The 22827-nt window shown below is 39.4% G+C and overlaps 2 protein-coding genes across 3 annotated transcripts in view; one reads left to right on the top strand and one right to left on the bottom strand.

Annotated features, from left to right (window-relative positions):
• The window catches only part of ccp110 (centriolar coiled-coil protein 110), an 80514-nt gene that overhangs the window by 7990 nt on the left and 49697 nt on the right, over window positions 1-22827 (bottom strand). The window lies entirely within an intron of this gene.
• Window positions 2890-21823, top strand: LOC146520089 (nuclear GTPase SLIP-GC-like). The gene is made up of 21 exons (XM_085158057.1): window positions 2890-3445; window positions 3793-3905; window positions 4097-4150; window positions 4875-4899; window positions 5922-6014; window positions 6214-6301; window positions 6909-7122; window positions 7223-7453; window positions 11920-12120; window positions 12199-12371; window positions 14895-14949; window positions 15038-15125; window positions 15219-15340; window positions 15733-15909; window positions 16000-16154; window positions 16273-16390; window positions 16520-16628; window positions 16694-16824; window positions 17019-17100; window positions 17200-17282; window positions 17418-21823. Exons 1-20 carry the CDS (start codon window positions 3379-3381, stop codon window positions 17271-17273), a joined length of 2370 nt encoding a protein of 789 aa, XP_085014183.1. The 5' UTR covers window positions 2890-3378; the 3' UTR covers window positions 17274-17282; window positions 17418-21823.

Genomic DNA, 22827 nt, shown 5'->3' on the forward strand with positions numbered 1-22827 from the left:
GGAGGACCCTGGACTCATTCTCAGTCAAGCCTGTATGCTCCAGCCCGTTGTGCCCTCTTTCCAGGCCTTTGTTTTGGTTGTGCTCTCCCTCCCCCTCTCTTTCATCACTCTGCCTGGGTGGAGCTCATTGCGAGCGTTCGCTTTTGGACCACGCACCTGCTCCTAAGCACACACTGGTGATTCATCTTGTTCTCAGGCCACTGCTTAAGGCGGTGGCTCTGTTCTCCTTGTTGCTGGACTATTGAGTTTGATAAGTTAGTGTAAATCCAGCTTGGTGAATTCTAGTGTGCTTGTGTATGTAACTATTTGTTACTTTCGTCTCTCTGTGCTTAGACATCTCAAACTGTGGAAACTTAAACATGGATGTATACAGTTTAGAGTGTCGTGCGCGTGGATCTCTCAAACGGAGTGAATGAGTGACAACGATTTGTTTCTCTCCCCCGACCCTACCCCGCAGACCACTGGAACCCCTGGCTTTCCCTCCCACCTGTATATATTCTGCACCTGGTGTTTTTGTGTAAATAAAAGAACAGTTAACTTGTGATTCCAGTCTACTACTACACTACAGCTTTATTGCAGGCAAAGGAAAAGGCATACAACACAAAACTAAACTAAACTGGAAAAGAATAAACTAAACTCACGCGGAAACACACAGAGAAACATAGCCATAATATGGGACACACACACACACACACACACAACACTGACACAGAGAAACACCGGGCTTAAATACAATGGGCAATAACGAGGGGACTGAGATACAGATAGGGGAATACAGCTTGATGAAATCAGACATGACGAGACCCAAGGGAAGTACATTCATGCAGGACACAGACCTTCAAAGTAAAACAGGAAACGTAACACAGTGACGCGGCCTTGACTTGGGGCTACAACTGACGGGAGACAGATCAACTGAAAAGCACAGAGACCAAACATAAGGGAGGCACAGAGAACACTAAATACTGGGAATGATTACAAATAACACAAAACACTGGGTCACACCCAGGACAATGACTGCGCCTGAGTCCGTGTCGTCCAATTGTTTTTGTTTTGAACTCATTTGCTGATTTTTTTTTATGCCAGGCCAGCTATCAAAATTTTCAGTGATGTCACAATTCTTCCCTCTTTTTTTTCTTACTGACACAAATTCTGCAGTTTTTTATGCTCTATGTGGAAAAACACCAGTACTTTTAATTATACCCTGTTTTATTGAATGTTGTTAAAGACAACATGCAAAAATATTTTGCATACACCTTTCATATATTTAAAAAAAAGTTGCAGTCTATGACCAACAAAATTAGGACTTAAATACTTGGCACTTTATGCTAGGACAGTAAATAAGACTAAAAGCTGCATCTAAGTTCTACGATTTACAATTTTAAGAGAAGCCAATTATATGCATATTGACTCAGTAGTGACTTTTCTTTCCTCAACGTATTACTTTTTCATGCAATTGCAGGCTTCACTGAGTGGGAACACAGGTCAAGACATATTTGGCAATCAAGACAAACTAAGACAGGACAAAAAACAGATAGAAAATTGTGACCAAACAATATGCGCTTTTTCTTGTTCTTTTTTTTAATGTTTTTATTTTGTCATATCTTTAAAATACATTAGCAAAACAAGAAAAAAAGCCCTAACATTTAAACAATAACATTGTATATAAACATTTTGAATTTGAAATACTGAAATGAACATTTTTTTTAAACATTTACATAAACATTCACAACGCAAACTCTTGAGAGCAAAACATACTCTGATTTTTAATTTCGACAAGAAAATAAACCATAAAACTTCAAAGGAACAATTTGAAATCTCGAATTGACACTATAGATATTACAATAAAGGTGGTGTACAAAAAAAGTTCTATTTTACTTATTTACAGAAAAGTGCAATAAAACTATTAATTTCAGTAATTTAAAAATTGCAGGCAGTGGCAAGAGAAATTTCTTCTGCTGATGATTCAATCTTGTTTAAGCAGACTGTAAACCACGGGCAACTGAGGAATAACTTTTACTAACTGATAATGACAACTAGGGCTGAACAATTAGTCGTGTTTTTGTACCTGAAATCAAATTTTAATTCAATTCAATTCAATTTTATTTATATAGCGCCAAATCACAACAAAAGTCGCCTCAAGGCGCTTCATAGATACAGAGAAAACCCCAACAATCATATGACCCCCTATGAGCAAGCACTTTGGCGAAAGTGGGAAGGAAAAACTCCCTTTTAACAGGAAGAAACCTCTGGCAGAACCAGGCTCAGGGAGGGGCGGCCATCTGCTGCGACCAGTTGGGGTGAGAGAAGGAAGACAGTTATATTGTTTAGTTATATTGTTTGGTCAAAGCTGTTTACTTTCAAATATATATTTCAAATCTAGTCTGAATTAGAATATGTGTTATAATAATCTGAAATAATTTCAATAAATCATTTACCACTAAAAGGCATCAGGTATTGCACATTACTCTCCATAAAAATGGACCAGTTTGGTAATCTGTCCACGAACCAGCTTGTCGGTTTTTGGTATTTCAGTTTTGCAAAGTGACTAAATCTGACTTTGCAGTACCACGTCTAGGCCATTTACACATATAGTCAATGTGTCAATGCCTTCAACGCATGTGTTGAAGTGAACCACATTCATCATAGATGTTATAGTTCTATGTTAAGTGCATAAATGTGTTATCATTACAGCATCTAGTTATGATTAAAATACATTTGTGAGAAAATGACTCCTTAAACCCAAATTAATGTGATAAGAACTACTTAAAATAGCAGATGAAACTCTAGAAAAAAGGTTTCTGAGGAGAAGGCTTTCATTTTAGTCTGTCTGACCCCAGTGCCATCCGTTAACACGGAGGAGGCGGGGTTTATGATCTACAATGCAGCCAGCATAACGGGGGACTGTCAGGTCGCCCACATTTTCTACAGTCATTGGTTCATGCTCTTGGCCTACGCACCTGCAATTATTCCACTCACCTGATGCGCAGTGCGGCGGCTCTGTGTTACTTGTCGCTGGATCGTGGCGCTCGTGTTTCTGTGGATGTCTAACTTGTGTTCTCTTCCCGTGTACAGACCCTACTGGACGCTTCCCTATTTTCCCTTGTCTTTTTCGTGAGTTAGGATATTCGTATGTGGACGTCGTGTATCGTACAAAAGAGGACGCGTGAGGGACTGGCGATTGAGAAGAGGAGTTTTGGACGTGTTCATTTTTCCCTGGATTCCCAGGAGCACTAATTGCCCTGCACTGTTGTTTATAGCGCCTGGTGTCACTGTAAATAAACTCTCTTTAATTGAAACCTTAGTTCTGTGCTAGAGTCCGCTTGTTCACCTCGACAGGATCGGCAATTAAAATTTATCTTTCAGTTTCTATTCTTGGTCATGGATGATTTTGTGCGAAACAAACTGACTGAATGGAAACTAAGTGACTGGATTGATGCATTTGAAGGTAAATTATTACTGTGCATCAGTGATGGGTACAGATATTGATACTTATACGTTTTGTTAACTCTGAAAAATAATACCTATTAATACACATTTAATGCTTCTCTGTACTATAGCATGATCAGTTTTGAATGTCGTCTATGCTTAGAGTAGAAAAGCATTTGCGGTTTTCATATTTACTACACAAAATGTGCAAGAGAAAATGTCCTAAGACTGGAAAGTGATAGTTGCTTAAAATAAAATGGAATTAAATGTGTTCAAATCATACATCAATGCAGAACTCCTTTAAAAAAGTGTTTCTGAAGTAATTTTATAAATAATCGTTATTTCTGCTATTTAACTTTATTACAGCTCAAGAAATTGATGAGGAAAGTCTGTATCATCTCAATGATCAGGAAATTGATCAATTGATCGCAAAAGCTGGACCTAGAGTAAAATTCAAGGAAAAACTAAAGCTGTTAAAGGTAATTAAAGGCTTTAAGATTTATTTCCTTTTTGTCTGAAAAACCACACTCATGTTAAAGTTTACAGATGAATTTGTTGTAGAATTATTATGGTGCACAAACTACTTAACTATCAGTGTGTCTATGATATTATTCACAAAAGTTCTTTCATTTTTTGCCAATATGGATTTGTAATGTTTTCATTATGTTAGGAAGAGCAAAATACAACCCAACCACAAAAAGAAGCAGTCAATACTTCTGGTCAAGTAAGTCAAAAACAGTTTCATGGCACTTCTTTCAGTATCTGTACTGTAACTTACATTTTTAAAGTAAACATTTTACATTGATTTGCACATAGCTTTGCCTGCTCTGCAAACAAGAGCCTAAAGAAACAGCTGATTTGGATCAGCTAAGGATTATTGAATTTCAGATAATGAACCAGCATACCTTCATTTGTCATACATATAAACTAAGGTGACCTGAGTCAAAGTAAAGCCTCAGTCACACAAGCCAAGAGACCAGTTGGCAACCTAAAATCCTTACAACCCCACCAATTAACACGTTACAACCCCATCACTAAACTGATGCAACTGGCTGATGTTTGTGTACACATTTTACCCTAGCAGCTGGTGGTTGCCAGGGACAGGGGGTTACCAACTGGTCTCTAGGTCTGTGTCACTGGTGCTGAATGAGGCAGAAATATTAACTCATGGGATCTTGTTTGTTGAGAGGCAAGAAAATGAAAGCTTTCCATTTTTTCATTGTTGTACTAATGGAGAACGTAAGTCCATATATTTATTTGTGCATGTTTTGCACACTGTAAAAAGTGCATGTGAAACTTTTTTTAAAAATTTTTTTTAAGTTTGTTAAAGAGCAATGTGTCTCTATACAGGTGATATAATTTCCTGTATACATTCAATTATGCATACATGTACAACTACAGTAGTTTAATTTCAAATATAAAAGTCAGATATTTCTATTCATCCTCAGGATTTTCCATCCATAAGTGAAAGAGGTGAGAAAAATGTCTGTCATTCTCATTTTATTACATCTAATTTATTTATTTTTACAGTAGTACTTTTGCAGCATTTAAACTCCATTATACAGGTAAAAATCATCAGATATAAGTTTTGTAATATTTTTAATGGTGATTTCAAATCTGTGTTTAGTTTTTTCTGTTTTTATGGTGAAGCTAGTTATATATTACATGATAGTTGTTATAATTAGCCTAAGCATGTTACCAGATTTAACAACAGTTCCCTGTGTTTTATGTTACAGACGGCATTAATTGCAATTGATTTCACGTGTTACCATGCCTAGAAATTGTATTAATCATCTAGACGATTTCGGTTACATGTGTGGTTTATTCATGACAAAAGCACAATGTCGCCCTCTTACCACAGACCTTAAGAAGATATTCAAATTGTACACTGAAGGAAATCGTACACACCTGATAAAAAGCTTAAGATCACTTGAGAAATGGCGAAAAAATCCCATTTTGCATGGTTTGGATTTTAACAAGGTTCCAAGTAGAGCTTCAACATGCAACAAGAAGAAATGGGAATAAAAAAAATAAAGAAAATTTAAAAAACTTTTTTTGAGCATGAGGTCCAAACTGTCAGTTCTGTGGCGTTCAGAGAGACGAGGCCTTTGAAGACATTTTTTGTTTTTGAAGCCCTTCAGTCTTCGATGCCGTCTGATGGTTATCGGGCTGCAGTCGGCACCAGTAATGGCCCTAATTTGGGTCGAGGATCATCCAGTGTCTTGGTGGATAACCAATTGGATCCCCCGGCTCAGTGCTGGCGAAACTTTTTAAGTTTAATAAAAACTGCATGCAAATCCATTGCAAAGTAGTATTACTCATAATTCAAAAAGTTGATGTGATGGAAAAAAAGTGAAAGCAGATTTGAAATTGGAATGAAAAATCTGGTTTAGAAAAGTGTGTTGTGGTTTCTGATGATTAAAAAAAATGTTTACGTGTGTTATCAGAAGTTACAATCTTGAGAGAAATTATTTTCTTTTTCTAAATCCAAAAAGGAAAGAGAAAGTCAGATCATCTTCAGAGTGAGACCAGAAAATGGCAACCACCTCTTAAAAAACAATACAACTGTGCAGCAAGATCACAGTCAGGTACATGTATAAATAATGAAAAATTCTAATGTGCATTTTTTTGCAATATAATAGCTATAGTATGAACTTCAAAAATTCTCACAATTTTTCCTGCTTTGCATATCAGTGGGCCACATTTTGCATTACACTGGTTCCTGGTTCCTAGTTATTAGTTTTTGGGTTTTTGTTGTTGTTTTGTTTTGTTTTTTTACTCTGACAGAAACAGAAATACTGTCTGATGTCAAAAACATAATGAGATGTGTCAGTGAAGGACTACATGGCCGTGACAAGCTCAGTGCTTTCCTAAAGTAAGTAATAAAGATTCCCTATTTTATTATGTTCCAACCAATTCCAAGAAAGTTGGGACAGTCTGTAAAGTGAAAATAAAAACACCATTTATGAAATCTCTTACTTTGATATTGTATTGACAATAAAACACAAAAATATATCAAATTCTTAAGCTGAGAAAATGCACCATTTTAAGAAAAAAAATAGAGCATTTTGTATTTGATGTCAGCATGTCTCAAAAAGGTTTGGAAGGGTTTTTTAAAAGAAGCTAGAAAGTAAGTGGTACCAAAAAGAAACAGTTGGAGGAACATTTTGCTGTAATATGGTTTAATAAACATACTAAAGATTTGAACTCTGTCAGAGCTCGACATGGAGCTGTGATTCAGCTCATTCCAGCATTAAGGTGAATTGTTCCAGAAACCATAGTCTCACTTTTCAGAGGTGATCAATAGCACTAATTAATTGGTCATGTTTTACACATATGTAGTCTATTTAGAGACGCATTAAAAATATCAAATCTAAACATTCTAAGTAAGTTTTTCAAAATCAAATCTTTCTGATTTCGCCACATTTTCAGTTTGTCTCTGAGAATGGGTCAGTTCATCCATATTTAAACTCTTTCAACAGGGATAAAATCAAGAATTTAGAGACAGAAAGGAGACACCTGGTTGGTGTCTTTGGTAAAACTGGGGCTGGAAAGAGCTCTTTAATCAATGCCATCATAAATAAGGAGGGCCTGTTGCCTTCTGGAAGTGTCAGTGCATGTACCTCAGTGATGATAAAGGTGGAGGCTACCAATGGATCAAAGTATGAGGCACACATCGAGTTCATTACAAAAGAGGTAGAATGAAATATGAATATGGTGATTCTTGAAGTAATGTGTTACAATGTAGCTCCAAAAACAACTAAAATTAAGATGCCATTTTATTTGTTTTTTTTAGGATTGGGAAGATGAGGTGCAGTCACTAAAACAGGCTCTTGAAGACAATGACGACGACGACGATGATGATGATGGTGGTAATGATGATTTACTTGATCCTGACGGAAAGTTATCTGCGCTGTATGGAGAAGAGTGGAAAGAAAGATCCACTCACAGCCTCATGGACAACAAATATTTCATAGATATTCCAGAGTTTCGAACATCCAAGATAAAAATTTTGAAAAGTGACTCAGTAAGTGTACAGTAATACAGACCAACATGAACTTCTTCAAACTTGAATTCTTTTTCTAGAACATCAGACCCCAGTTTGGATGAGATGCAAGGAAGGTTAGTGTGTGGCTTATGAACATGACATAGAGAGCAGTAGGAAGTCACTACAGTGGCGGCAAGCTATGCTGATGCTGATCTTTTTAGTAGGAACATGATGTCCATGCTATGTAATGCCTCCCTACTTGGAAAGTGCAGACAGAGAAAAAGCACTGGTGAAGCAGATGTTGCTGCAGTGTATTGCTGAACAGATATATGTCCGCAATATGTTGATGTGCCTTCTGGGAATTTCCATTAAAAATATTTGGCACCCACCAAATAAGGAACAAAAGTACAAATTACAATTGTGGTGTTTAAAATTTGATGTTTTATTTGTGGAGGTGTTCAAGAATTTCACATTTGAACACAGAAGTAAAAAAAAAAAAAGTACCACAGATTTTTATAGACTGGAGGTCTGCTGACTGAGTCAGGTAACATAAAACAGGAAAGATTCAACAATCTATGCCAGTAATTCACAGGCTAATGCAATTGCTCTTGCTTCAGTGAGTGTACATGGGGGGCTATTTATATGGATACACCATAATAAAGTGGGAATGGTTGGTGATATTAAAGTCCTGTTTGTGGCACATTAGTATATGTGAGGGGGCAAACTCCTCAAGATGGGTGGTGACTATGGTGGCCATTTAGAAGTCGGCCATCTTGGATACAACTTTTGTTTTTTTCAATAGGAAGAGGGCCATGTGACACATCAAACTTATTGATAATGTCACAAGAAAAAGAATGGTGTGCTTGGTTTCAATGTAACTTTATTCTTTCATGCGTAATTTACAAGTTTCTAACCACTTATGTGTTCAATGTGCTGCCCATTGTGTTGGATTGTCAATGCAACCCTCTTCTCTCACTCTTCACACACTGATAGCAACACCGCAGGAGAAATGCCAGCAAAGGCATCCATTCAACTGGCCCACGTTGACCAATACACTTTCCAGGAAACTGTTCATCTAGGAATGCTCAGACCTGGCACCCATAATGTGGTAGTGCACCATCTTGCTGGAAAAACTCAGGGAACGTGCCAGCTTCAGTGCATAAAGAGGGAAACCTATCATCATGTAGTAATTTCAAATATCCAGTGGCCTTGAGGTTTCCATTGATGAAGAATAGACCCACTATTGTTGTACCCCATATACCACACCAAACCATCACTTTTGTTGTTCCAACAGTTTTGGAGGGATCCATCCAATGTGGGTTAGTGTCAAACCAATAGCAGTGGTTTTGTTTGTTAAATTCACCATTCACATAAAAATTTGCTTCATCACTGAACAAAATCTTCTGCGTGAACTGAGGGCCCTGTTCCAATTTTTGTTTTGCCCATTCTGCAAATTCTGTGCGCCGATCTGGGTCATCCTCGTTGAGATGCTGCAGTAGCTGGAGTTTGTAAGGGTGCCATTTGTGAGCAGCTAATATCTGCTGAAGGGATCTTCAACTAATGCCACTCTCCAGTGACATGCGGCAAGTGCTATGCTGTGGGCTCTTGCTGAATGAAGCTAGGACAGCCACTGATGTTTCTTCATTAGTGACAGTTTTCTTGCGTCCACATTTTGGCAAATCCAACATTGAACCAGTTTCACGAAACTTAGCAAGCAGTTTGCTGACTGTAGCATGGGAGATGGGTGGTCACGTAGGGTGTCTTGCATTGAAATTTGCTGCAATGACCCAGTTACTGCGTTCACCAGATATCAACACAATTTCGATCCGCTCCTCACGTGTTAACCTCTTCCACATGTCAATGGCTGTGAACAAAGAGAAACTTGTAAATAACTCATGAAAGAATAAAGTTACGTTGAAACCAAGCACACCATTGTTTTTTTTGTGACATTACCAATAAGTTAGATGTGTCACATGGCCCTCTTCCTATTGAAAAAGCAAAAATTGTATCCAAGATGTCCAACTTCTAAATGGCGACCATGGTCACCACTAGGGATGGGTACCGGTATCCGGTACCATGATGGCACCGGTTCTGACATAAACAGTAGTAACCAGACCGAAAAGCAGCGCACATTTCGGTGCTTTATTTCGGTGCTTTTTTTTCCTGAGCTGTCATACACTTTGAATTCTAGCCAATCATTTTACGTTTCTGAGGATAGTAGGCGGGTCCAGGTACGTACGTTCTTTTAGAGCAGAGCTACAGATTAAAAATGCCCAAGGCGAAGCGGTCAAAAGTCTGGCTGTACTTCACAGCAAAATATGCAAACTCAGCAGCCTGTAACAAGTGCTTTAAGGTGATACTGTGATACTGTGCAAAGGAGGTAACACCTTAAATCCGATGAAACACCTGGCGACGCATAGCGTTTTTTTTTTAAAGCCGAAAAATGCGCTGTATTTGATAGCTTGCTGCGAGACCTCACACCGAGCGCATCTACTGCGGGTGGGTTGCCTGTTATCGGACCGGAGTTAGCAACATCCCCCAAAAACACGAAGAGTAGAGTCCTGGCCCCTAGCCCTGCCAGTGTAACAGAAATGATGACGGATAATGATGCAGCAGCAGCCATTCTTCTCTGCGTGAGTAGCTTAATGTTGTCCGTGTGTAATTTACGTAGTAGGCTGACCACGTTATTACATTAATGCATGTAAGGTGAACTAGCAAACACCGTCTTAGTTACATGCGGCTGTCTTCTTGTTTGATGACAGATACTCCCTTCACCCTGGCCAAAAAGGCTAAAATGACCAAAGAAAAAGTGGAAAACAGCTAAACATGAGAGGTTTTTGGACAAAGTTTGTTTTTTCCATTCTTTAAGCACTGCTTCCAGCCAAGAGTGATACCATATATGCCCTATAGCTGCAGAAAAGGCTAACATTGTTATCTTTTTACAAAAAAAACCAGCTGAATATGAGAGGTTTTTGGACCAATTTTGTGTTCTCCATTCTTTAAGCACCGGTTTGAGCACCGGTTTGAGCACCGTTTAAGCACCGGCACCGTTTCAAAAGTACCGGTTTGGCACCGGTATCGGATAAAACCTAAACGATACCCATCCCTAGTCACCACCCATCTTGAGGAGTTTGCCCCCTCACATATACTAATGTGCCACAAATAGGACTTTAATATCACCAACCATTCCCATTTTATTATGGTGTATCCATATAAACGGCCCACCCTGTAGTTTAGACGTTAAGCAGGTACCTACTAATTGGAGGGTTGGTGGTTTAATCCCTGGCTCGCCCAAGTCTTCGTGCCAAATATCTAGTAACCCCTAGTTGTTGCTGGTGGAGTGCTGCTGACTTCGACTGAGAAAATTGTCGGGCGGTGGAAGGAATGCTTCAAGGACTTCCTTAATCCCACTGACACATCTTACGAGGAGGAAGGAGACTCTGGCAATGAGGGGGACGAACCGCTAATGTCCAGGGGTGACGTCACTGAGGCAGTTAAACAAGTCCTTGGTGGCAGAGCCCCTTGTGTGGATGAGGTCTGCCCCGAGTTCCTGAAGGCTCTGGATGTTGTAGGGCTGTCCTGGCTGACACGCCTCTGCAATGTTACGTGGAGATCAGGGGCGGTACCCCTGGACTTGCAGACAGGGGTGGTCGTCCCCATTTTTAAGAAGGGAGACCGGAGGGTGTGTTCCAACTAAAGGGGGATCACACTGATCCTCCCCATTTGGGAGACCTCAACCTCCATGACCTCCAAATCTGAGGTTATGGTTCTCAGCTGGAAAAGGGTGAGACGAGTTCCTGCCCCAAGTGGAGGAGTTTAAATATCTCAGGGTCTTGTTCACGGGTGATGGGAGAAGGGAGCCGGAGGCCGATAGACGGATTGGCGCTGTGGCTGCAGTGATGCGGACGCTGCACCGGTCAGTCGTGGTGAAGAGCTCAATTTACCGGTCGATCTATGTCCCTACCCCCTCACCTATGGTCACGAGCTGTGAGTAGTGACTGAAAGAACGAGATCGCAGATACAAGCCGTGGAAATGAGCATTCTCCGAAGGGTGGCTGGCCTCTCCCTTAGAGATAGGGTGAGAAGTTCAGCCATCCGGGAGGGGCTCAGAATAGAGCTGCTGCTCCTCTACATCAAAAGGAGCCAGTAGGTGGTTCGGACATCTGAAGGATGCCTCCTGGGCGCCTCCTGGCTGAGGTGTTCCGGGCATATCCCACCAGGAGGAGGCCCCGGGGCAGACCCAGGACATGCTGGAGATATTATATCTCTCGGCTGGCCTGGGAACGCCTTGGTGTTCCTCCGGACAAACTAGAGGAGGTGGCTAGGGAGAGGGAGGTCTGGGCTTCTCTACTTGGGCTGCTGCCCCCGTGGCCTGGCCCCGGATAAGTGGAAGAAGATGAATGGATGGATGGATTTCATTTCCTGTCTTCTTTTTCATGCAATAAAACTTATGTTATGAGCACAGACAATACATTTTCTTTTATTCATCCCATTACTTTTTGCAGGCTGAAAGGTTGTCTGAAAAATTTGTGAAATATACAAGAAGTGACTCAAATGAGAGCGAAGAAGTAAAGAGGTGGTACTGGCCGCTTGTGAAGTGTGTGACTGTCAAAGTGCCAGGCAATGATTTTCTTGATCACGTCACACTCGTGGACCTTCCTGGAAATGGTGACTCTAACAGAAGCAGAGATCAAATGTGGAAAGGGGTAATTCACAGAAGTCATGTCATCTTTCTTCAAAGCATTTTTTTATTTATAATTTACATACTTTTATTTCCTTTTCAGTTTATTGCCAGTTGTTCTACAGTTTGGATTGTGACTGAAATGAATCGAGCAGCATCAGAAAGAGAAGCCTGGGAGATCCTGGAAGAGGCCAGTAGCCTGCTGGGAAATGGTGGCGAGTGTCAGCAAATTTATTTTATCTGCACCAAGTCAGATCATGAAAAACCAGATGATCTGTAAGTCAAATATACCAAAAATTCTAATTACAAAGAAAGTTTGGCACAGATGCACATGGTGACCATACACTTCACTATTTAATTATTTCAACAGTGTGGATGTCCATTACAACAGAAGTTAAGGTCTCCCATTGCAATAGGCCACACTTGCATAGAAATGACAAATTCATTTAAGAACTATTACTTACAGTATTACAGGTGTCAAGATATGACCCTGTGAACAAATCCCCAAAATCTACTGGCCTGGAAGTCCAGCAGTTCATCTAAACAAAAGGCACTTATAATAAAACAGATACAGAGTAGGTGTCCCCCTATAGTATAAATCAGTAAGAGAATGTATAACCTCTCTCATGACCTTAAGTTGTGTGTGCACGCCAGAACACTCTGGAAGGCACACACAGTCTCTACAGACTACTACGGATCAAACCTCTATTATTATGCAATCGATTATAAAACTCTAAGCATATATGAGTATATATTTCTAAGCATAAATGACAATCAACAATATAAACCTTACATGTGGGGTCCAATAGTCAGTTAGTGGTTTGTGTGGGTGTGTGTAGTGAGGGGGAATGGGGGAGCTGGTAGTGACTTCAGGAGTCTGATGGCTTGTGGGATCCTCACAGTCTGGAGGATGAGGCCCCAATGCTGCGATAACATCTGCCGGATGGGAGAAGGGAAAAGAGTCTATGTGATGGGTGGGAAAGGTCAAGCACTATGCATGAGGCCTTACTGGTGCAGCGTTTGTGAAAGATGTCCTGTAGCAGAGGGAGAGAAGTTCCGATGATCTTTGCAGCTTCTTTGACGATCCGATGTAGCTGGCTGAGGTCGCCGACTTTGCAGTTTACAAACCAAACGGGGATGCAGCTGGTCAGAACACTCTCTGATGCTCCTGTAGAACATGGTGAGGGTGGGTGAGGGTGGGAGGAGGGAGGTTGGCCCCCTTTAGGCTTCTCAGGAATTGGAGGCGCTGTTGGGCCTTTTTGGTGATGGAGGTGGTGTTAGTGGTCCAGGTGAGGTCGTCTGAGATGTGTGAGATTGTGCAGTCATGTGTCAGGAGGGTGAACAACAGAGGGCTGAGAACTCAGCCCTGAGGAGCTCCTGCTGGTGATGTTGTTGCAGATTTGGACGGACTGAGGCCTCTCTGACAGGAAATCTAGGATCCAGTTGCAGACAGAGGTGCTCAGTCCCAACTTGCTGAGTTTGTCAAACAGTTTTTGGGGGATAATGGTGTTGAATGCTGAGCTAAAGTCTATGAACATCATTCTGACATTGGTGTCTTTCTTGTCCAGGTGGGAGAGGTAGAGGTGAAGTGCAGTGAAAATAGCATCCTTGGTCGTTCTGTTCGGCCAGTATGCAAACTGCAGTGGGTCCAGTGAGTAGGGGAGGTTGCTCTTCACATGTGCCATGACAAGTTTCTCAAAGCACTTCATCATGATGGGGTCAGGGCGATGGGACGGTAATCATTCAGGCAGGATACAGAGGATTTCTTTGGCACCGGGATAATGGTGGTGGACTTGAAGCATGCTGGGATGATCATCTGGCTCAGTGATGAGTTGAAAATGTCTGTGAAGACCAGCTGATCAGCGCAGTCTCTCAGTAAGGGGCCTGGGATGTTGTCTGGTCCAGCAGCTTTTCGTGGGTTGACCTTGGTGAGAAATCTCCTCACATCGGCAGAGAGATGGTCTGGTCGGTGGTGGGGGCCGTGGCTTTCTTTGCTTGTGTGTTGTTCAGGGCATCAAATCGTGCATAGAACTTGTTCAGCTCTTCAGGAAGTGTGGCATCTCCATCACAGCTGCTTGTTACAGGCTTGTACTGTGTGATGGCCTGAATGCCCTGCCCCTGGATCTTTTGTGCATGTGCACGCTTTGCTTATCGGATGGCGCAAGAGAGGTTGGCTCTGGCTGTTCTGAGAGCTGTTCTCCAGACTGGAAAGCAGCATCACGCTCTCTCAGACATGCACATACCGCTGAACCAGGGCTTCTCATTGGGTCATGTGGTGATGTTTCTGGAGACACTTACATCTTCTGTGCACCTACTGATGTAGCAGATCAGAGATGCAGTGAACTCGTCCAGGTCCAAGAAGCCATTTTGGGTGGCTCCCTCTTTAAACATGTTCCAGTCTGTGCACTCGAAGCAGACCTGAAGCGTTGAGACAGCCCCAGTTGGCCAGACTGATGGTTTTTCTTGCTGGTTTTGTGCGTTTCAGCAGTATTGCGTACGTGGGCAGCAGCATCACAGTGGCATGGTCAGATGAGCCAATGTGCGGGCGCACAGCTGTCTTGTAGGCCCCGCACATGTTGGTGTAAGCTTTATCGAGGTAGTTCTCTCCTCTGGTTGGGAAGTTCATGTGTTGGTGGAATTTGGGGTTCATCTAGTTTTAGACTGTTCAGTGGAAGTTTTCATTACGGTGCCACAACTATGCATACAAGTGCTTACACCTTAAATGAGAAAAATAGAAATTTTCCATTGCAAACTAATAATAAATTACTTTTATATCCCATTTTCCTTCCTTTCTAAAAGAAAGAAAATCAAGAATGCAGTGAAGAATGAATTCAAAAAGCGGAAAACGATTACGGTAAATTTATAATCTGACAGCAAAATCTAAAACAATTATCTTCTAAAACTGCCCAAAAAGTAAAAACTGACTAACAAAATGTTCTCAGAATCACTTCAGTGAGGATTGTTTCAAAGTCTTCACAGTGAGCTCCAAAGAGTTCCTCAAAGGGGAGAATGTAAATCCAGATGTCAATGGTAGGTGAAGTAACTACCAGTTACTTAAAGTATGTTTTTGTGTAACAGAAAATGTATTGCTCAAGTTTATATTTCTTGTTCAATTTCTAACAGAAATACTGAAACTCAAGGAAATTTTGAAAAATCTGAATGATGCTCATTCAGAGACATTAAACTATGTGTCTGGAGCTTATGGGATTCTGTCTTTGATTCAAGGGGCCAGAAGTGGAGAAGTGGTAAGATCACGCAATAAAGCCATTCATAGTCTTCTTAAAGGTCATTAAAAATACATAAAAAATACACACAAAAAATGTTCATAGCCACTAAAGTGTGTATTGTAAGGTATCCTCACATTCACTGAAAATGTGGGATATTGGACATCATAAATCTATATGTGGTAATATATTATTAGTGATTGAGTAAGAAGAGATCATTTGGAAGAACTGAATATTATTTATTTAGAGGCAGATGAATGAAGACAGACTTATCTGACTGAACTTATGCATGAGCTTAATGTTAAAAACTTGGGTTTGTCAACACCCCCTCAAACATCGTGAATGAGTAAAGAGACAATGTTTTTATGTTGTTATGTTTTCCTGCTTTAAATAATGATCTTTCTTTTTTTCAGGTTGAACAAAAAAATGATGTGTTTGCAATCCTTGAGGGAAACTTGAGCATCCAACTTAATCAAGTCAAAAAAGCAATTGAAGACATTATAAAAGCTTTTGAACAATGCCTAAGTGAGGGAGTTGAAAAATCCAAAAAAGCATGTGAAAAAAAACTGAAGTCCTTCTTATACCCTAGTGTATGTATTTTTATTACAATTAGATCAAAACCTCAGGACACTTTGTGACCATGTTAAAAAAAATTAAATAAAAATTCTGTTTTGTTTCAGAAAAAAACAAACAGAGCTTTTCACATGACACTAAAGTCTGCAGTTAGGAATGATGGCATCCAGAAACCAAAAAAAGGAAAACCTAAAAACCTCAACATGATATTAGCGTCTTATTTGACTGAAAGCATTGATGAAAAATTCAGAGATACCTTCCCGTGAGAATAATCGAAATCTGAACAGCATCAATATATACAAGAATAAATGTATCCAAATTGCAGAAAATCATAAACTTGCTAGTACTGCCATTATTAACCAGATCTTTGCCCCATTCAGAAACAACATAAAATGTGGACATTTCAATGGAGCCATCGATGCGTTTTCACTCAGCACTGATTCACTGATTGAAAAGTACAAAGATGTCAAACTGCAACTGACATTTCTCCAGACAGAGGTAAAAGAGCTTCCCTAATCATTAACCTGTTGGCTTATCTGTTATTAGAAAATCATTAAAAAGTGAACTTGTACTTAATTTATCTTAATATTTGTTAAACAATGCTAATCCATATTTTATGTTTCTAAGGGGGAAAAAATTAAGACAAAGCTCAACAAAACCATCCTCACACAAAAGAAATTAATCTACAACAGTTTGACAGAGACAATCAAGGACAACATGAAAGAATGCTATAAAGGTAAGAAAGACATGAATGAAGGTATTTCTATTAAACTGTGCATAAAAATTATTGTCTCCTTGTAGAAGCAGCAGCATTTACAGGAAAAGGCACCCTGAAGAACATGAGGGACACTATTGAGAGACATGTGCACTCAAAGATGGACATGTATGAGGAAGCAAAAAATGTCATGTTGGAGCTCTTGAATGATTTGAAGGTTTGTTACAATTTTATATGAATTTATGATATGAAATATGATGAAACAAATTATTTTGGTGATTTTGGTGAGATGTACAAAAATTCCGAAGCAACCCTGAAACACATATCAAACCAATAATTTATATCTTGTCCAGTTATTCTTGGATTCAATAGTTGCCTCTGTAAAAAGTAAAGTTTTTGATGATAAATTAGGAAACTGTCCTGAGGACACTGGAGAAAACCATGAAGGATTCCATTGAACACTCACTTAAGTCAGAGGCCTGCTCACTGCCAGGTAAACAGAATATATAAAGTATTGATGTTAGTATTAGGAGTCTTCTCAATACAAACACTAACAGTAAATGTATAACAAATGCAAATACTGTGTTTTTAGATGTTTCGGAACATCTTGAGGTGGTGAAAAAACATTATGATGAACTTAGTGTCATTCAAGATGAAGAAAAATAACCACACTAGGTAAATATTAAAATGTCACAAATTGTTTAAAGGGCTTTGATCATGAACTTTTGTGCTGATTATTGTGAGCATTGTCTTTATTTACAATTTAACTGATCCGTCCAGCAGCTGATCCATTTCTGATTTGCTCCACAGAAACAGCTAAGGCCTGATGACCCACAGAGCATCCCTGAGGAAACACTGATGAATACACGAGGTCTTTAGATACTGTCACAATAATTTTTGTTTTGCTCTCTTTTACTGTTGTGTTGGTGTGTACTTTCGACTTTTAATAAATTTTTATACAAAAAGCATCTTGAATATTAGAGATATCAATTAAAACTGCTAATATTAAGGTATTAATCATGAAGGTCTAAATCATGATTTGATTTCTTTCTTTTTTTAAAAATTTGTAGTACATTTTTAATCACTTATAGCAAAGCGTGAAGACATGTAATGCATTTCCCCATTTAAACCTGAGATTTATGGTTTTAATTGTAAGAGCCTGAGATTACGGTTTCCAAAAGCATGCTTGTTTTATATGTCATAATTTAATGTTTTAAGTTAATGTGTATACTGTGGGTTCATTGGGATGGGAGCATTTATTCTAATGTATGAGATTATTAGTTAAACATTAAGCCTTATCCAGCACTGAAATAATATTTAACACTTTAACTTCTTAGTTCTAATGGTAAATACTTGTTTGTTCCAGTTATAACATGTGTGTACATGACAAATAGTAAGAAATAGGCATAAATAATGTTGTAGGAAATCAGCAGCTACTTCAGTCATCTTCCTGCCATTTTGCTTTTTCTGGGCTTAGAATTACTAGTGAATATATTACATTTTGGGTTTCAGTTCGGGGTTTTGAGTTTCTTTTTAATTATTTTAAGTGTTTAACATTTTAATTATTTCTGCACATATCGTTGAATTCTTGTTTTGATTTTTGTCTTCATTAATTATCTCGTGTTTCCTCCCCCGACAATGCTTTCTTGTATTTTCCTCCTGAAACGGTTCACTCACGCTTAGCATACTTTCATGTTTCCTGTAACCTTATTTCAGTAATGTCAATACTTCAGTGCTTCCTTTATTACCTCTTTTAGCATACAGGATTAAGATACACTGAACCATCCTTGGTGAAATAAAGATATTTATCTCCTAATTTATAGTGACAGACCATGCAGTTGATGAAGAAAAAGGATAACAAAACTAGGCTTGTGATATAGAGCATTTTAATGTTAATCATACGTGTTCTTTTCAAAAAATTTTGGGGGGATACCGAACTGTTAAATCCACAGATGATTTTTGATGATTATACCACTGTAATAAAATCGGCTTCTTCTCAAGAATTTTTATAAGCTCTATTGACAATTTATCAATTATTAAAGCTGACTGGTGGTCACTGTCACATTGTTTTTTTTGTTTGTTTTTTTGCTTCCTGTGGGAGTCACACATCTAGGTTTTACTCCAGCACATTGCAATGCAGCTTTTATGTCATTTAGTTTACTTGTTTCTTAATCTGCACTGATTCTAAAAGAATGCATGTAGTTCAGTTTGTATACTGTTCAATAAAACTTAAGTGCAAGCAAATATTTACATTAGTCATAAGATAGAAAGTTTTTTTTTAATACCCCAGATCTTTTTGCCCTAAAGCCACCAGAAAAATTGCATTGCGGGACCAACATACAGTGGCGTGAAAAAGTTTTTGCTCCCTTCCTTATTTCCTACTCTTTTGTGTTTGTCACACTTCAGTGGATTTTCTAAATGAAGGTCCCAGAACCTAGGCAGAATGAGAGGAGGTAAGAAAGGTCAGAAGAAATGAGAAACAAGTGCAATGTGTCCAGATCAGATTTTTCCCTCTCTTGTGCTTTCTCTCCTTTTTAAATCCACACTCTCTCTTTAAATGTCTGCTTCCTCTCCATAAACCCAAACGCACTACTGCCACGGTAAAAAGACAGAGCGAGCCCCAGAGAGCAGCACCATCATCCCCATCGAAACAGCCAAACAGCCAGGCAATATGCTAATGAACTTCTTAATGACTACCACCACTTAGGAACTGCTAATTAAAACCCATTTAATTCAGAGACACTTATCAAGCTCTAAGGAAAAAAAAGCATGCAAAAATTTCCCAGGAAGACAAGCAGAGTTATGGCCACCTTTGGTATTTGTCAAAGCCTTCCTACTCCTTCCCCTCCTGTTTTGCCCTCCTGTCTGTCTCTGTCACTCTGTCCCGCCGGCTCGATTGCCTCTAATGGACGTGATTTATTTAGGCTGACCTAACCATTGTCAAAGGGAGCAGAATTTGTGAGCTTTTAGAGTGGGCACACTCATCAATGAGCTAGGGGGTTGGGGGCAGTCACGACTGGGAGTAAGTGGCGGGTGCAAGCAGGTGGGGCATTGCTTGGCTAGAATCTATCCATGCAATCTCCAGGCCACTTCATTAGCCACCCCATACACATCTACACCCTCTATTCTCAGCTATGTAAATAGGATGCCAGCTAAATACTTAATGAGAAGTGAGATATGAGCATTTGAACCATCTGTGTAATGCACAGAACTAACTGCTAAAATCCAAATGCATCTTATTGTAGCCACTGAAGATTCAAGGAAACTTTTTTTTTTTTATTAGAAAACTTTCTAAAATAAATTCTTCTTTTTCTCTTTACTGTGTTAATTCCTCACACACACACACACACACACACACACAGAAAAGATAGGTAGATACATTGAGAGAAGCTGCAATTGACAAAGAGAAAACACAACTGAGAGAAAATTAGAGATAGAGCGAGCCAGAGGGAGTGTGCCCCCTCAGCCCTGGAGGAGAAATCGGATAGGGCCACTTTAAAAATCGCTTAAAAAAACGCTCCACACAAAAGACAGCTCTGGAAACTTGAGCCATGTTTGATTTGAGTGTCAGGGTGGGAGGCACTAATCTGCGGACATGTCGGGCACAGGTGGTGAAACAATCAAACAGCCCTAAACTTATATCACCCACAGAGATACAAAAAGCTCGGTCACATGCACATATACAAAAACACTTAGGCGTGGAAATGGAAATGGCAACAAGCAAACCCATTTAATTAGCCGCACTTTGCACTCAGGCATGTATGAAAACATACATGTGGAGACACACATGCACACACAGAATATATATTAACATGTTTATTTTACATCAAATTTGATGTGTCAGAAGACTGAAAGAAGAAGAAAGGACATTTAAAATACAAACTTTTATGGGCATATCTATGACATTCTGCTCATTCTTATATCAGCATCACCTTTACTGCATACTTATACCTACGTTGCCCATCACCCGTGAGCATGCACAGAGAACAAATTCAAGCAAAAACACAGTCAGTGTATGCATCCCAGCCAGACTGTAATACATGCCTCTGCGATTCAGGCAAAACGAAACCTATCATATGCTGTCAGGTGTGGTAACTTGAACGCCAGGTATTATTTGCTAATCTTATTTACACTCTGAAAGTGAGCAGTGGAGTGTAAATCTCTGGTCGCATCTGAGCAGGCCTCCAATTCGCACATGTAAGTTGCTGCTAACACTAACTTCTCTCGATAACAAGGAACCAGTGATTTGAATATAAGTTTGCTTTTTTTAGGTGAATCGAACCTGACATACTGGAAATCCGCTGCAGTAGATTGCAATTTTGACAACGACTCAGTGACTTTAAAAAAAAAAAAACAAAGCAAAACAACTGACTTCTGTGATTCATTACATCTTCGTTACATATCGTTATTTCTCACACTGTGCCACTGAGAGAGATTGGATGTTGCACTAGAAGAGAAAGGGGTCTTCCCCAGAGGGTCTCCCCCCAACTCAGACATTTACACACATACACATTCTGCCCTTAGGCCAGTCTCTGTAATGGGATCCTCACTGTTTTTTCTGCTGAATAAAATAAATCCCACTAATTAACATGTTAACATGATTGATGGGCTATGATTCTGCAGGGAGCATGGAATGTCTGTCTGCACTGAAGCTGCCCTGCTGCTGCCTGCACACAGACTGACATACAAAGAAAGATTCAGGGAATGAAACAGAGAGGGGGGGGGATGGAAATATGAACCATTTCAGACTTAAACAGGAAATCTAAAAAAAAAAACCGAAAAGTGGATCTATGACCATGTGAGGGATCAATCACACTTTCAGACTCCTGATGTGTTTGCTCCTTCCTTCCTAAGTAATGTCAAGTACGATGCAGCATTGTTCACCGCAAGGATGTGGCATGGGGAGCATAACACAAGGCAATCAGAATTTAATCTCTATACAAGAGAACTCAAACACTGAGACAACTGACCTGATTAAAACACACACACACACAAACACACCTACACAACCGGTAAAGAAATATACTTGTCTAACCCACCAACAGAATAATGAGGTACCATCCTTAAGATCACAGCTTTTACTTTTCATGTATTTAGGGGTACCTTTCGTTCTGCACAAAATATTAAACTAAATTTAAATATGATTTTCACAAAGACTTGACACTTAACCAAAGACACAATGCCTAAGATGAGTAAGTAACAGACACTAAACCAACTTCATTTCCAGTTGACCGGAGAGGTTCACTGCATTTCGTCTTCCACGTAAATAAATTTCGTCATAAGTAGTACAGTGCGGCATACTAGTACAAATATTAGGTTGTCCAGAACATGCATTTGCCAGGTTGTTAATTAGCTCCTCATTACTTAGAATTTGAGCCACAAGATTCCGTGCGGACTGGCTCATAGTGCCATTCCTCGCAGGTACAAACAAGGAAAACACTTGACATCAAGTTTCATTCCATACATTCAGAAGATCATTCTATATATTCAAGTTTCATTCTATATATTCAGAATTTGATTGCAATATATATATATATATATATATATATATATATATATATATATATATATATATATATGTGTGTGTGTGTGTGTGTATATATATATATAGATAGATAGATAGATATAGAGATATAGATATAGATAGATATAGATATAGATACAGACAGACAGACAGACAGACAGACAGACAGACAGACGGACAGATAGATAGATAGATAGATAGATAGATTATGTAGCAGTATTTCAGTAAGTGTCATAGTAATCCAGAAGTTAATAAATGTGCAAATCATAGGGTATTAAAAGAAGTTTTTTGCTTGTAACTGCATATGGTAAATTTGGTACAGGATGTGCTCAGGATGTAAAACTCATGATCATGGGCCTTATAGCGAGAACAACAGGAAACAGCTCAGGGTGTAAGTGAGATGTATACATACATACATACACACACACACTCCTCGTGCCTATGGTACGACAACTTTTGCCCTGGCCCTGGCCCTGGCACACTGACCGGAAACACCTTGCCACACACACACACACACACACACACACACACACACACACACACACACACACACACACACACACACACACACACAAGAAAAAAAAACGGTAAAGAAATATACTTGTCTAAATGGCAATAACCCACCAACAGAATAATGAGGTACCATCCTTAAAACTGTAATTGATATTTAACAAAAAAGAGATACAAATCAAGAAT

The sequence above is a fragment of the Neolamprologus multifasciatus genome, chromosome 4 (genome assembly GCF_963576455.1).
Source record: "Neolamprologus multifasciatus chromosome 4, fNeoMul1.2, whole genome shotgun sequence".
NCBI lineage: Eukaryota > Metazoa > Chordata > Actinopteri > Cichliformes > Cichlidae > Neolamprologus > Neolamprologus multifasciatus.

Coding starts and splice junctions, on each gene's coding strand:
- LOC146520089 (XM_085158057.1), top strand. CDS start 3,379: ATGGATGATTTTGTGCGAAACAAACTGACTGAATGGAAACTAAGTGAC. Junction 12,372..14,894: donor CATGAAAAACCAGATGATCT/GTAAGTCAAATA, acceptor CCTTTCTAAAAG/AAAGAAAATCAAGAATGCAG. Junction 16,391..16,519: donor TGACATTTCTCCAGACAGAG/GTAAAAGAGCTT, acceptor TATGTTTCTAAG/GGGGAAAAAATTAAGACAAA.